Below are 17113 nucleotides of genomic sequence, written 5' to 3'. Positions count from 1 at the left end.
AATGTACTAAACATTTCGAAAATAATGGCAGGATATGGAGCAACCCATGGGAAGGCAAGTATCGTAGTAATTAAGACAGTCGACATAGCAACCCAACAAGTGATAACAATCCGGATGAACCGGGAGCAGGCGAAAGGCAGACTCAATATTCGACTTTGCCAAAAGGGCGCCGCGACCAGCCCTTCTGACCAGAGCTACCGCCATATTGATGGAAACATAGGACACAAAAGCATCCTCGGGAGGGATGGCATCGTTAACCGAGGTCCCCTTCGGATAAGAGAGGTGATGAATCAGACGAAACTTACCTGGGTCCTTCTTAGGAACTATATCCAGGGGGGAAACACGAAGGTTCGAATAAGGTGAGGAATTAAAGGGGCCCTCTATCCTACCCATGAAAACCTCTTTAAACAGCTTATTCAGGAGAGCCTCTGGATGCTCTCGAGCTGACTTAAGGTTCTGTGAAAAAAAACTGAAACCTGCTCAAAACAAAGGGGATAAAAAACCCGAACGTGAAACCGAAACAAAGTTGAGCAGCATCCGATTTATTGGGGTAGAGGTCTAGCCAGGGGGTCATCTCGGTGACATTCACCGGGGTCTTTAGAGTCACTGGGCGTGGAGGACTTCTAGACTTTTGGTAGAGGGCGGTTACATTGGATGGCAGCGTAGGGGCCCCCGCAAGAGGAGCACTCATGCTTGTATTTGCACAGGCCTGCGAACCGGCAATGACCTTCATTGAACAACCAACAGGCTCCAGAGCGATGGACGGCCACCGATCCCGTTGCTGAGGAGACCCCGGGACCAGTGGCCGCCCCGGGAAAGGGTGGCCTCTGAGACAACATAAGGTGGAGCCAGATGTCCGTGGCCTTGCCCCCCACCCTATATCCAGTTGAAGGGACAACCGGCGACGGAATTCCTCGTCATATCTCCACCACACGGAACCTCCATGAGCCTTATAGGCGCTGTATATGGTTTCCTGATAAATGAAGAGTTGCGAACAACACTCCGGATGCCGCTGACCCATTACACAACCTAACACTGAAAAGACAAATAAAACAGAAAGTCAGTCCTGCGTCTCAACACGGACAGTTACTTGCGCTGCTGCTGGTCCTGGGTTCGTGTGGTAGGTTTCACACTGGCAAAGTCAAGTTCATAGGTTTTGGAACCGCGCTGCTGGGAGCTATGTATTCCGGTCACAGGTGGATGATACAAGGGTGTCAGCCCCTCTCCTCGACAACCAAAGGATATGGTCCTCCCAGACATCCTCCTAACAGGTCTGTAGACAAAAGGCATAAAAATACAAGATGATCGTCACGTTCCTGCCCACGTGACGATCATCTTGTATTTTTATGCCTTTTGTCTACTGACCTGTTAGGAGGAGGTCTGGGAGGACCATATCCTTTGGTTGTCGAGGAGAGGGGCTGACACCCTTGTATCATCCACCTGTGACCGGAATACATAGCTCCCAGCAGCGCGGTTCCAAAACCTATGAACTTAACACTGAAAAGGCTTGTAGCCAGTTATTCATGGTTCTGGTTCTGTTTTTTTCGGACGGACGGCGTTTCTTGTCCACCATATGTTGGTCTATCGTAACTAGGGACCAGATATCGACGTATTGATTTGCCCATATTTTTTCTTTTACTTCTTCTGCCAGGTGCGCCCCAAGCAGGCTAACACCGCAGAAGAAAGAGTCTTTATGCAAGCCGGCTAAAACTGGAGGGGGTTTGTGCAAAGGAGCAGGGGTAGGCGGTTGGGAATTTTATGTATAGAGCTGAGGACATGGGCTGCTAGATGGCCGCTAGCACATCCGTAATACCCAGTCCCCATAGCTCTGTGTGCTTTTATTGTGTAAAAAAAAAACTATTTGATACATATGCAAATTAACCTGAGATGAGTCCTGTCCCTGACTCATCTCAGGGACAGGACTCATCTCAGGATAATTTGCATATGTATAAAATCGTTTTTTTTACACAATAAAAGCACACAGAGCTATGGGGACTAGGTATTGTGGATGTGCTAGCGGCCATCCAGCAACCCATGTCCTCAGCTCTATACACAAAATCCCGGTGACAGGTTCCCTTTAAGGGCCATGACAACGTCAGAACCCTGGCCACCCGCCTCCCACGCACCTGTATATTGAAACTCACCAGACGCAGCAGGAACCGGAGTCACCGGAGGAACCGCGGATGTAGACATTGCTGGAATCGTCGCTGGAACCGAAGATGGATGGGCTGGAGGACAAACCAGGCTAGAGACCCTGGAAGATCGAGAAGGCTCCCACCTCTTGCGTATTGAATGGGACACTGCACCACACTCCACAGATTTGCCCAACGAAACATCTGAAGATGACAGTGAGCGCCATCTGGAGGATCTGGAGTGCCATCTTCTCCCAGAATCCCTTGAACGGTGATAGGACTGGCGCCTGCGAGAACCATGCCGGTGCCGACGCCTGTAATCCACAGATGATGAGGAAGGCGAACGGCGTCTACGTCTATGAGGTACAGCAGAAGTGGGGGCAGGGGGGCCAACCATTAAAGAGGGGTCCTACAGGGTAACGGAGGTTACCGCTGGTGCAGAAGGCTGAATAACCTCCCCCACACCATTATCATCCAGTGGGAGGGAAGAAGGGGGCTCATTTAATGTGGAGGGATACGCTGGTGGAGAGGGGGGCTGCTCTGCAGCCGAGGATGAGCTAGCCTGCGCGCCCATAGCTGCTAATACACTGATCTCCCGCACACAGGAAGGCTGCTGGGAGGAAGAGCTGGCCGCAAAAGGAAGGGGAGGGGGTACAGGAGCGCGCTGCACAAAACGCTCTCTCCTCCTACTATGGTTAGAGGCAAGCCTGGGAAGTGATGGAGTGGAGGGATAGGGACCTACAAGGGGAGGGGGACCGCCACCCCCCTCACTGCAGCTGGAAGTGGGGATGCAACGCTCCGCACAGGACCCTGAGCTATTGCCGGGGCAGGATGTGAAAACAGAGGGGGAAGGGAAAAGCTGTCAATAAAAGAAGACAGCCAGCCTTCCCGTTGTGATGAGAGATGCGCCAGTAGAGCCGCCCAGAGGGGATCCTCAGCGGCCATCTTGCCTGAGAAGTGCTGCTGGTGAGTACAGTGATTCACAGCGATTCTTCAGCCAAGAAACCGTCCAGAAAGGGGATGGGGGGATATATAATCTTAAGGCGTGGCTAGCACCGCCCAGGGACTGGGAGGGTGGCAGTCACCCTGGCTTAACCCTTTCCTTGCCATCAACAAGGGGAATGGGTTAAAAGGAAGAAAAGGGGGTGGAAAACTCCTCAAACCATGAGTATGTGGAGGGGAGAGGTCCCCAACAAAACCCCAGTGGCAAAACGGTAAACCGGGGGGACCACCTGCAGTCCCACATCACCCTCCCTAGATGGTCAGCTGCTCTCCAAGAACTACAAGTGAAGGGCTGATTACTTGGCAGTTTTTGTTCTCCATAAACTTACCTTTTTGACCTTTTCTGAGTATTCCAATCTTTGGGTATCACATACTTTTTTATATAAACCTTTTGGTAATACAGTGAGGAACAGAAGTATTTGAACACCCTGCGATTTCACAAGTTCTCTCACTTAGAAATCATGGAGGGGTCTGAAATTCACATTGTAGGTACATTCCCACTCTGAGAGACAGAATTTAAAAAAAAAAAAAAAAAAAGAGGAAATCACATTGTATGATTTTTTAAGAATTTATTTGTCTTGCACTGCTGAACAAAAGTATTTGAACACCTGAGAAACAGCAAGAATTTTGGCTCTGAAAGACCTGTTACTGTGCCTTTAAAAAGTCCACCTCTACTCCACTCATTAATCTAACTTAGTAGCACCCGTCTGAGCTCTTTAAAGACCCCTGTCCACCCCACAGTCAGTCAGACGCCAACTACTACCATGGGCAAGACCAAAGAGCTGTCAAAAGACACCAGCGACAAAATTGTGGACCTCCACAAGGCTGGAAAGGGCTACGGGGCAATTGCCAAGCAGCTTGGTGAAAAAAGATCAACTCTTGGAGCAATTGTTAGAAAATGGAAGAGGCTAAAGACGACTCGAAGTCTCCCTCGGACTGGGGCTCCATGCAAGATCTCACCTCGTGGGATATCACTGATGATAAGAAAGGTGAGGATTTAGCCCAGAACTACAAGGGAGGAGATGGTCAATGACATGAAGAGAGCTGGGACCACAGTTTCAAAGGTCACTGTCGGTAGAACACTACGCCAGCATTGTTTCAAATCATGCATTGCATGGAAGGTTCGCCTGCTCAAGTCATCACATGTCCAGGCCCATCTGAAGTTTGCCAATGACCATCTGGATGAGCCAGAGGAGGCATGTGAGAAAGTCATGTGGTCAGATAAGACTAAAGTAGAACTTTTTGGTCTAAACTTCACTCGTCGTGTTTGGAGGAAAAAGAAGGATGAGTTGCATCCCAAGAACACCATCCCTACTGTGAAGCATGGGGGTGGTAACATCATTCTTTGGGGGTGCTTTTCTGCGACGGGGACAGGACGACTGCACTGTATTAAGGAGAGGATGAATGGGGCTATTTATTATGAGATTTTGAGCAACAACCTCCTTCCCTCAGTCAGAGCATTAAAGATGGGTCGTGGCTGGGTCTTCCAACATGACAACGACCCGAAGCACACAGCCAGAATAACCAAGGAGTGGCTCCGTAAGAAGCATATCAAGGTTCTGGAGTGGCCTAGTCAGTCTCCAGACCTAAATCAAATAGAACTTCTTTGGAGGGAGCTGAAACTCTGTGTTGCTTAGCGACAGCCCCGAAACCTGACAGATCTAGAGGAGATCTGTGTGGAGGAGTAGGCCAAAATCCCTGTTGCAGTGCGTGCAAACCTGGTCAAGAACTACAGGAAATGTTTGTCCTCTGTAATTGCAAACAAAGGCTTCTTTACCAAATATAAACACAGATTTTCTCAGGTGTTCAAATACTTTTGTTCAGCAGTGCAAGACAAATAAATCATTTAAAAATCATAAAATGTGATTTCCTGATTTTTTTTATTTTTTTATTCTGTCTCTCAGAGTGGGAATGCACCTACAATGTGAATTTTAGACCCCTCCATGATTTCTAAGTGGGAGAACTTGCAAAATCGCAGGGTGTTCAAATACTTCTGTTCCTCACTGTATCATTTAGCATTTATGGAGAAACCACATTCAGTCAGAGATGAGCTAAAATGCCAGACACTGGCCAAGGACAAGAGTAGGACCATGTCTAAGGTTGAGTTCACATATGTCAGGAGGTTTGGAGCCACCCCGAAGTGGTGCACCAGATGCCAGAATGAATTTCACTCAGCATCTTCTAGTGTTCTGTAGGCTCAACTAGGCCATGATGCCAGATCTGTCAACTAGCCAAATTTCCTCAGGAGAGGCCATCAATATCTGATTGAGGGCAGGTCAAAGAACCCACATTCCTGACAACCAGCTTTTCTACAATAGCTCCAGTGCTGGAAGATGGACTGCAATGAATGGGGATAAGCTGCAATGCAGCACAACCCATGGACAGGTGTGGCTTTACTTTTGGAAGAAAACAGTCATGTTTTTCTACCTCTGGACAATCTCTTTAATTCAATTTCTCTACAATTTATGGTACTCTGTTAATGCAGAGATAGCACTCGGGATCAGGTTTCCATTAAAAATATCTCTGTACAGTATTTAGATTTTCTTCAACCCTGATCAGTCTTTCTGACTGATCAAGAAAACACCCCCACAGCATGATGTCGCCTCCTCCATACTTTACGGTAGGGATGGCATTGGGCAGGTGATGAGCAGTGCCTGTTTTCCTCCAGACATGACACAAAAAGTTCAATCTTGGTTTCATCAGACCACAGAATCTTTTTAGGTATTGATGGGCCATAAATCCCAGATTGGTGTAGTGCTGCAGTGATGGTTTAGAAGTTTCTCCCATCTGCACACAGGATATCTATAGCTCAGCCAGAGTGACCATTAGGTTCTTAGTTACCTCTCTTAGCAATGCCCTTTGTCTCTAAGAATTTTATTTTTATTTTATAAAAAAAAAAAAATTTGGGGTGGGGGTGGTCTTTGCTATTATTTTGTTATATTGGGGGTGGGGTAGCTCTAGGAAGAGTCTAGGTTGTTCCAAACTTCTTACATTAAAAATTTCAGTAGAGCAGAAATGTTTTGTACCCTTCTCCAGATCTGTTCCTCCACACAATCCTGTATCTGATCTCTACGGGCAATTTTTTCCTCCTCATGGCTTGGTTTTTGCTCTGATATGTATTGTCAGTTGTGAGACCTTATATAGACAGGGCTGTGTCTTTCCAAATCCTGTCTAATCAACTGAATTTACTATAGGTGGACTCTAATGAAGGTGTAGAAACATTGTAAAGATGATAAAGAGAGCTAAATTTCAAGTGTCATAGCAAAGGGTCTGAATATTTATGTCCACCCTGCAATATTCTAGTTTTCCATCTTAATAAATTTGCAAACATTTCTAAAATTCAGTTTTCACTTTGTCATTAGGAGGTATTGAGTGCAAAAATGATTGGGGAAAATTAGATTTATTTTATTTTAGCCACAATATAACAAAATGTGAAAAAAGTGAAAGGGACTTTCGGAATGCACTGTATATGCAGCCATTCTTATGGACCATCTTGATGGGACAGTGCTAAATCAGAGCACAAGGAGCTAAATATACTGTATGGGGGGGGGGGATTTTGATTTTACATGCAACTCTAATGGCATTCATTGTAGCTGAATATAAATCATAGTTAAGTCAGAAAGCTAGTGATGCAGGTTGACTACATCTTGAAATAATGAATTCAGCTAAGCCTCAGGTTGCTGTTAAATATTTAATCAGAATTTATAAAAGCTAACAGCAAGAAATACATGATGCATTTCCTATTTTGAAAAGGCAGGGGGGCAGAACACAGGACTTTAATCACCCCTGTTTCTACACAATAAACCACTTATTAGGAAGAACGGAATTTTTACTTCTAGTGCCTCATGCTGACCACCAATGCTCCCAGTACTTCACTCACAGCAAAGCCTCTTTTATTCCAGGAATCCTTTGTAAGCGCCCAGTTGGGGAACGCCTTTCAAAGGGCAGATTTTGTAATGCTGGCAAACACACAACCCTTCGCTAGCAATGATCTGCACTTTCCTTTGAAATTTTCGATTTATAAAAAAAAAAAAAGTCAGTTTAGCCGATGAAAGAAAATAATGATCACGACTAGAGGCAAAAAGGTGAAACATAAATACAAATCTGTCCTTGGTTTTCTCAAAAGCACTTTTGGGGGAATTTATCATTGTAGACATATTTGAGATTAGTTTTTAGACTAGAGTTGCTATGCGCACCTGTGCCAATTTATGACATAGTAATAATAAATTTGGCACAGGTGCAAAGTAGTTGGACCTATTTCAGTGAATGTACGCCTGGCGGATGCCTGGTGTGGAGACGCGCAACTTTTCTGCAACCTTTTTAAAAAAATAATAATAAATGAGACGAAGAAGTGATCTACAAGGAAAATGCAACCAAATTCTCACTCCACTTCTGAAAGTGGCGCAGAATAGTACAGGCAGGAAAATGCTGCAACATTTTGCACAACAGAGGCCGTCCGACATCACTTGCGACATTTTAGTGCCAAAGAACTGGTGTAACACATTTGATAAATGCCCCTCTTGCCCCCTCATGTCTAGCGGTTGACAGCTAAGGAATGTTATGATTGAGATGATGGCAGCAGTAAAGTTTGGATCTGTTCACACCAGAAAAGTGTAGCATGGTGTGTCATTACTCTTAGAGGCTCTCCTCTCTCTGCAACTGCTGTGCCCTCTCCACTTTTTGCTGCACCCTCTCCACATTTTGTAAACATCATCATGCCTGGCCCTGTCAATAAAAGTGCAGAGGGCGCAGCGTTTGCAGAGAGAGCAAAGACTCTAGGTGTAACAGCAATGCCCCCGTTGCTCCTACAGGGTTATTTGCATATATTAAAACTTCATTTTTCTCAGCAATGCGGGCACATATGAACATGGGACCAACATAGATGCCTTCAGCTGCCAAGTGGACATGTAACAGGTCAGCCAGTTTCATGGGTACAAATCAGCTGACAGATGCCCTTAAAGCAAATTATTTGCAGAGTTACTTATGTAGTAAGTTGTATGATAAGTGGTTAAAACACTGTTTTATTTTATGTTACTGCCTCTGGTAATGCTATGAATATTAACAATCTCTTCATAACAGTTATTGTATTACACATCCCTCCAATCCTAAAGGGCATCCTTGAAATGATGGATCAGATGAACTTTAGCAATGTCATTTTTTGCCAAGTCATTAATATGCACAGAGGCCTTTCCTCAACCCAATCAGCTTTTACAGGACAAAGTGTAAAAATCTTCATACCATCATACTGTGTTCCCTCTGCTGCATTAAAAGGCTAGCATCAGTTAGATGTGAATCACCTTGTTTAACCTAAGACTGAACGCTGTGACACATCCCTGTCTGCAAGATGCCTTCCAGTCACAACATTCCCTGCCAGCTATCTTTAAAGCCATGTCACAAAAAGATCTAAGTGTGAAGATGACAGATACTAGAAATCATGTTGAATACAAAATAACATACTAGAGGCAGAGAAGATGCCAACATAATGACGGATCTACAGACTCCTATAGCTTTTCTGTACAATAGCTATTGGGCCAAATAACACCAAACCAGTCAATCTCTGAAGATTGACTTGACTAGGACAACCCAAATCAACACGCAGATTGTCTTCTGTATTTTGGGCCCTCCGCAAATGAAATCAAGTATTTTTTTATTATCTTCTTCTAATGAATTCACAGTTGCCCTTTATAGTCTTGGTGAATTGTAAAATAAATCAAAGGGGATTTCTGGGACCTCCAAAAATTTTACATTAAGCTGGGAATGGTATAAAAAACTAACCCTTATTAATCTGCTCAATCCCCCACCATTGTGATGGTCACGGTAACATTTGTTACTGATGCTGCAGTGATCACCTGGAGTAGTTGGTGATGCCAGGTGATCGATGCAGCCTCATCAATGATCTGGGGTAGTCAGGCACTTTGGGGGAAATTTGGTGCAAAGGAAAAAACTGGTTCAGTTGCCCATAGCAAACGATCAGATTGAGCCTTTCATTTTCAAAAGAAGTTTTGAAAAATGAAAGGTGGGTTGCTATAAAGGTCTTCCTTTGCACCATTTTTTATAAATCTACCCCTTATATTGTTACAGTGACAGTCTCACCACAGGGGTGACATACCTGACTACTTCATATGACCACTGAGGTCAGGCCACAGGTTGACTGCAGTGATCACGTGGAGTAGTTGGTGACATCATCACTGCAGCACTAGAAACAAAGACCACTGGGACCTCTGAAGCAGCTGCGCATCCCTGCCCTACTGTGCAATTTTTGGGGGTTCTGGAAAACCCCCTTAAAGGTTTATCAAGAATCCATCAACTCAAGGTATTTGGAAGAGTATGAGGTTTTTCCACCATATTGCGTATGACATCACATTAGCACATACCATAGCTCATTAATTGGTTTGGGTTTTACAACTGGGACCACCACCAATCAACAGAACAAAGGCACTGCAGCCCTCAGTGCAACTCCTGACACAATAGTTTCTGTAAAGTACTGGCTTTGAGACGGCACTCTGCAGTAAAAAAAATCCAAAGGGGCCACTGCGCTTTAGTTAGACCTGAAGCTCCCTCTTTCTAGAAATACTAGAGGATCCAAGAAGTCATTGTTGTGGTTTGACCTTTTCTACCAATACAGTGGGGCAAAAAAGTATTTAGTCAGGCACCAATTGTGCAAGTTCTCCCACTTAAAAAGAGAGAGGCCTGTAATTTTTATCATAGGTAAACTTCAACTATGAGAGACAGAATGAGGGTAAAGAGTACAGGAAATCACATTGTAGGATTTCTAATGAATTAATTGGTAAATTCCTCGGTAAAATAAGTATTTAGTCACCTACAAACAAGCAAGATTTATGGCTCTCACAGACCTGCAACTTCTTCTTTAAGAGGCTCCTCTGTCCTCCACTTGTTACCTGTATTAATGGCACCTATTTGAACATGTTATCAGTATAAAAGACACCTGTCCACAACCTCAAACAGTCACACTCCAAACTCCACTATGGCCAAGACCAAAGAGCTGTCGAAGGACAGCATAAATAAAATTGTAGACCTGCACCAGGCTGGGAAGACTGAATCTGCAATAGGCAAGCAGCTTGGTGTGAATAAATCAACTGTGGGAGCAATTATTAGAAAATGGAAGACATACAAGACCACTGATAATCTCCCTCAATCTGGAGCTCCATGCAAGATCTCACCCCGTGGGGTCAAAATTATCACAAGAACGGTTTGCAAAAATCCCAGAACCACACGGTGGGACATAGTGAATGACCAAATGCTACCATCAGTAACACAGTACGCCGCCAGGGACTCAAATCCTGCAGTGCCAGACGTGTCCCCCTGCTTAAGCTAGTACATGTCCAGGCCCGTCTGAAGTTTGCTAGAGAGCATTTGGATGATCCAGAAGAGGATTGGGAGAATGTCATATGGTCAGATGAAACCAAAGTAGAACTTTTTGGTAAAAACTCAACTCGTCGTGTTTGGAGGAGAAAGAATGCCGAGTTGCATCCAAAGAACACCATACCTACTGTGAAGCATGGGGGTGGAAACATCATGCTTTGGGGCTGTTTTTCTGCAAAGGGACCAGGACGACTGATCCATGTAAAGGAAAGAATGAATGGGGCCATGTATCGTGAGATTTTGTGTGAAAACCTCCTTCCATCAGTAAGGGCATTGAAGATGAAACGTGGCTGGGTCATTTAGCATGACAATGATCCCAAACACACCACCCAGGCAACGAAGGAGTGGCTTCATAAGAAGTATTTTAAGGTCCTGGAGTGGCCTAGCCAGTCTCCAGATCTCAACCCCATAGAAAACCTTTGGAGGGAGTTGAAAGTCTGTGTTGCCCAGCGACAGCCCCAAAACATCACTGCTTTAGAGGAGATCTGCATGGAGGAATGGGCCAAAATACCATCAACAGTGTGTGAAAACCTTGTGAAGACTTACAGAAAATGTTTGACCTCTGTCATTGCCAACAAAGGGTATATAACAAAGTATTGAGATGAACTTTTGTTATTGACCAAATACTTTCCACCATAATATGGAAATAAATTCTTAAAAAATCAGACAATGTGATTTTCTGGATTTTTTTTTCTCATTATGTCTCTCATAGTTGAGGTATACCTATGATGAAAAATGCAGGCCTCCCTCATCTTTTTAAAGGGTTTCCACCACTTCGTTTTCACATAATTAGCTTTCAGACACTAGCGATCCGCTAGTGTCTGCTCTACCAAACAATCCTAATATAATAGCTTTTTGTGCAGCCGTTTCACTAAAAAAGAACTTATATTGATATGCTAATGAGCCTCTAGGTGCTATGCGGGCGTCATTAGCCACTAGAGGCTCGGTCTACCTTCACAAAATGCCACCGCCCAGCGCGTCCCTCCAGCCCGCCCATCTCCTCCAGAATGCGATCCTCCCTGTGAGCCAGCGGACGAATTCTCGCGCATGCGCCGTGCGCGTCTGTATTCGGCGCATGTGCAGTGAATGTCTGACCGCTTTCTGCACAGACATCTCCACTGCGCCTGTTCCTCGGAGCACTATGACGTCACCGGCGCAGGCGCAGTGGAGATGTCTGAGCGGGGAGCGGTCAGACATTCACTGCGCATGCGCCGAATACAGACGCGCATGCGTGAGAACTCGTCCGCTGGCTCACAGGAAGGATCGCATTCCGGAGGAGATGGGCGGGCTGGAGGGACGTGCTGGGCGGTGGCATTTTGTGAAGGTAGACCGAGCCTCTAGGTCAGTGGTGGCGAACCTATGGCACGGGTGCCAGAGGTGGCACTCAGAGCCCTCCCTGTGGGCACCCACATCCTGGAATAAGTCTGTGGTGTACCAATATGCCATAGACTTTTCCTGCCATTCATCAGCGCAGGGCGCACTATGAACAGCGCAGGCAGCGCACTGAATGTAGGCAGGGTATTATAGCTAAATGATAAAGTACATGGAAGATACACTATACTGGACTGTAGTATTCAGGGTGAATTACCGTGTCGGCACTTTGCGATAAATAAGTGGGTTTTGGGTTGCAGTTTGGGCACTCTGTCTCTAAAAGGTTCGCCATCACTGCTCTAGGTGCTAATGACGCCCGCATAGCACCTAGAGGCTGATTAGCATATCAATATAAGTTCGTTTTTTAGCGAAACGGCTGCACAAAAAGCTATTATATTAGGATTGTTTGGTAGAGCAGACACTAGCGGATCGCTAGTGTCTGAAAGCTAATTATGTGAAAACCAAGTGGTAGAAACCCTTTAAGTGGGAGAACTTGCACAATTGGTGGCTGACTGAATACTTTTTTGCCCCACTGTATAACATAACTTAAGTTGCCCGACAATGGCGAGAGAGAAGGTGCTCATAGGGTAAGTATGTAAGGCATCTCAGTCCCTGAAGGGATGTGTATGCGCTCACCTGTATTAGGGTGGTGAGTGCGTTGGAGATATAAGGTTCGTAGGTGGAGATGATGACGTTGCTGCAGCCAGTGGCAATAGTTTTGGATGAAATCCTCCAGGCAAAGTCTCCAAAATGCCAGAGAAATATCACAAGAACAGAGAGGTGAGGAGTACCTATTGGGTTCCACCCAACTCAGCTGGTTGAGGCAAGCGCAGAAGATGACCAGCAGATGAATAGAAGGAGCTTTATTCATGTGTAATTAAAAAAAAAACAGACAACGGGTTTCGGGGGTTCTAGGACCCCTTTATCAAGTCTTTTTTGATGAATGGATATGGTGGGTGCTACTATAGAACTCAGCGATATTTGTACTGCGTGCTGGGAGGCAGTACAGCAGCTGTATCCCCAAACGCATTGTCCAGTTTTTTTTTTAATTACCCATCAATAAAGCTCCTTCTATTCATCTGCTGGTCGTCTCCTGGGCCTGCCTCAACTAGTTGAGTTGGGTAGACCTCCTCTACTCACCCTTCTGTCCTTGACATTAGATTAATGTCAGCAAAACCGGATGTCCATCTAATATATATGGGTAGAAAAGAAGGACCAGGCAGTTGGAGTTCAGTATACTCGATCCTTTTACTATCGGGGAGATAATCAACCACCAGAGGTGTCTGTCAGAATCTTTTTCCCCTCTTCCCATTCAGAGAGGAGTCGGCATGAATAGCTGAGCATATAGCCAGTCTTACTATAGCTCTTTGGGGTACATTATCAACCAACTTAAGACAACAGTATTTTTCTATTACAGAATCCATGTGCACTAAACTTTTAGAGGTCGCCATATTGTGCCTTTGTACAGTGCCATATTACAGAAGTAATACAGTATCACTATTTTTTCTGTCATTTTGATGTGTAAAAAGACCTCCATATGAATTCATGTGCACATAATGGTACAGTAGGGTCCCACAGAAGTCTAGAGGTGCCAGGAAACCATTCATGAAGTAGTTTGCAGAAGGAAGCCTCGTTGTCACCAGTAGCTTAGTTAATTCTTTACTATAGTCCGTAATTGCTTCGTTGGCTAAGCCCAGAATGCATTGTCGGACTGGGGTGTCTAGGGCCTACCAGTAAAATGTATTAATTTATTTTGGGGGCCCACCGTACAGATACATTCAAATACTACCTGCTCACACAGCAGCAAGATGCTACCAGATGATTGACTATGGGGGTCCCTGCAGCAACTTTGAGAAGGTAGGTCCTGAGGAGAAGAGGACACTGGCAGCTTTCCTCTATACCTAGAAGTCATCTCAGCTCTGATCGTGTCTATAATAATAAACTGGGGAGTTTCTTTGATAATCTATCAAGTTTTTATGTAATTATAGGCTGGTTGAGGTGCTGCACATTGTATATATGTATGTAGTGCAGTAAGTCTACTGTGTTATGTGCCACTGGTGCAGGGGGTGGGAGACGAGGGGCCCACCGGGGGATTCACCTGTACCTCTGTGGGCCAGTCTGAGCCTGCCAGAATGTATTGGGTGTTGTAGTAGCTTACTCCTGATAACCAAAATACACAACATATGGGTCATTTTCTGTGCAGTTCCACAATGAAATATGACATTGATGGACAGGATAATAGCCAAAGGCTTTCCTGCACTTATCTCTGTGACTGACAAATGCAGCCTGCAAAAAGTGCAAGGCCAGAGGCGTCTGCCCTCTGCCGTCTGGCACCGATTAACCCATGGATCATGATGCAGTGCCGAGATCACTTCCAATACTCTGTCCATATGGTTGCAGCGCTGTGTAGCATCCGTAGGGCCTAGCCTAGAGCAGGGATCAGCAACCTCCATCTGTTCTTCCTTCACTTCTAACAGAGTTACAAGAACAGCCAAGTAAGTGTGCATGCTGGGAGTTATAGTTGCATAGCAGCTGGCGTCCTGAAGCTTGATGATCCCTAACCTAGAATCAAGGGCACTTAACTTGGCTGTAGCACTGGTCCCCCTGCTGGTGCCGTGTTGCAGCACTGTCAATCATCGTTATATCAGATTGCAAAATAGGGTCTACTGCTTATTTTCCAAAAATAATGCTTGTCCCCATGCAGCTCAGTCCAAGTTAACTTAAAGGGGTTGTCCAGCCTTTAGGAATATTTTAATTGTCCACAGTAGCATGCTGTACAGAGGATAGGTCCTCAGTATAAAGGTCTTGGAAACCCCCTTTAAGATGCTCGTAGTTTGGAAACATTTCCACAGGGCTGTAAAGTGTAGACCATCCTATTTTGTCTCTCCTATTTTTTAGACTTCTCTGACCACTTTCACCTACCTGTAAAGACCAAGCTGGCATTCTCAAGTTCTTCTTGAGGAACTTTGAAGCTGAAGGACTCATTGTAAAAAGGATCAATGGTAGCTCTCATGCAAGATGTCTTTTTGGTCTTTGCTAACTTCAACCCATGAACCAACTGGATTTTCACAAATGGGTCTGGAAAAAAAAATGCAGTTCAGCTATAAATATATGATAAATACGCATGTACCTGCATAAAGACAGAGCTTATACAGATCAAAAAGAATCCATGCAAGGTTAGAGCTCACAGCAAGAATCCGTGTATGGAGCCTATACGGTGTGTCACCATATGGTGCACTATATTATCCCCTAAAAGCCATATGCATGCTATGGAACATGACATGATTTTGCAGTCATTTGCCACTCACTTACTTTTTACCGGCTATCTTAAAGGATTTTTATTAGAACAAACACAAAGTGGTGGCCATAGAGTCAGACCTCCTGCTGCTCTCTTCTTTTGCAAGAAATGTCTCGAAATGCCATCTCAGCCAATCACTGGGCATTTATAGACATTTCCAACCTGTAAAGACGGGATCTGGAAGTCGTGAGCACTAGGGCAGCTTCAGCAGAGCTATCAGATTAGGTGAGCATCATCCCTTTTTTTTTTTTAAGGCACCCTTAACCCAACAATTTTGGCTTTTGCTAGAAAACCCCTTTAAATAATAAATTCTAGACTCTAGACATTCACCGCCTATCCACAAACTAGATCAGTGGGGGTGCGACCACTGAGATACACACAAGCTGAGCTAGGCTGATCTATAGTTGTCCACTCAGTGCATCTGCTCTCCACTGGTAGGGGATACATCTTTGTGGCTAGAATGCCCCTTTGAAGATCAGAAATGTGCAATAATATCTTCTGGAAGGAAGGGGGGGGGCGAATTTTTTCACTGCTATGTCTACCGATCCAATTAAAATTTCTATTCCACAGGTTTTCAGCTAAGACAGATACATGGACAGGCAGAAGCCTTACCAGATCCCTGGCTCATATCAGTCTGAAGAAGCTGTTTTGCTCGGATAATATCCACGTTCAATCTTCCAGCACTTGGCAGGTAATTAAGAGACAGAAGCAGCTCTCCCAGCTCCACTTCATTCTAAAACAAGAAGATATATCAGCAAGACATCTAGTGACAAAGATTCTTCCGTTCTGTTACCACCGCCCCACACTGTGATTCTGTCATTTACAAAGCAGACAGACTAAAGCCATACATCCGGATATTATCTCTATAGAATAGGAATATAATCAGCAGTCGCTGTTAGGTCGTCTCACTATCTAAGGGTACTTTCACACTAGCGTTATTCTTTTCCTGTATTGAAATCCGGTAAAGGGTCTCAATACCGGAAAAAAAGCATCAGTTTTGTCCTACTGCATTCTGAATGGAAAGCAATCCGTTCAGTATGCGTCAGGGTGTCTTCCGTTCTGTCCTTTGTATGGTATTTGTCCATAGAGATGTATTAATGCCGGATCCGGTACCAAGTGTTCCGGAAATTGCTGCATTGCCGGATCCGGGTTTCCGGTCTGCGCATGCGCCGGGACATAGGAAGAGCTATTTTCCCTTTTGATCTTTGAAAAAAATGAAAAACCGGATCTGTTATTCCGGATGATACCGGATGAGACAGATCCGGTATTTCACCGGATTCATCTAACGGAAAAAACTTATTTGCATACGGTTTTCTGGATCTGGCAGGCAGTTCCGGCAACGGAACTGCCTGCCGGATCCGATCCGAACAACGCTAGTGTGAAAGTACCCTAAAACACTTCTATAGATATTATAGCAATGGCCTACACAATACAGATGGGAGCCACGTACACTACATAGTACAGTGTATGGACACCTGAACAACACATTAATAGATATGTTATTAAAGGGGTTTTGCAGAAGTTTAATATTGATGACCTATCCTCAGGCTAGGTCATCAAGATCAGATTGGCAGGGGTCGAACTTTCGACACTCCAGACGATCAAACATTTGTAGAGGTTGTGGTGCTGTAGTGCCCCAGAAGGGGCACTACCATTCTTACACCTATCTACTATCTCTAATAGTTAGCAGAGAATGTAATCTGTATATATAATTTCAGGTCTGTTCATTAGGTGCTATGTAACTGTTATGTATTGTATTTCATGCAATGTGCCTGGTTTTCCAGCAGGTGGCAATGTATCTGACAGAGAGATCTTTAGTCAGAATGAAACTTGCCATTCCATTCTCCGCCCTTTTGGGTAGAAGTGGGCTAGTCCTGCTTCTTACCAAGGGAGGAGTTGCATAAAGCTGTAGTTGAGTTGCGAGTAA

At 44.8% G+C, this 17113-nt stretch overlaps 1 protein-coding gene across 1 annotated transcript in view; it reads right to left on the bottom strand.

The window, feature by feature from the left end:
• Positions 1 to 17113, bottom strand: part of SYT17 (synaptotagmin 17) — a 136779-nt gene that overhangs the window by 21166 nt on the left and 98500 nt on the right. The window contains exons 6-7 of the mRNA XM_040441340.1: positions 15799 to 15919; positions 14811 to 14966 (exon numbers count right to left, since the gene is read on the bottom strand). Coding sequence (XP_040297274.1) covers positions 14811 to 14966; positions 15799 to 15919 — 277 coding nt within the window. The remainder of the gene's footprint in view (positions 1 to 14810; positions 14967 to 15798; positions 15920 to 17113) is intronic.

This window comes from Bufo bufo, chromosome 7 (assembly GCF_905171765.1).
Source record: "Bufo bufo chromosome 7, aBufBuf1.1, whole genome shotgun sequence".
Classification (NCBI taxonomy): domain Eukaryota; kingdom Metazoa; phylum Chordata; class Amphibia; order Anura; family Bufonidae; genus Bufo; species Bufo bufo.
This window is presented reverse-complemented; position numbering and strand designations above follow the sequence as displayed.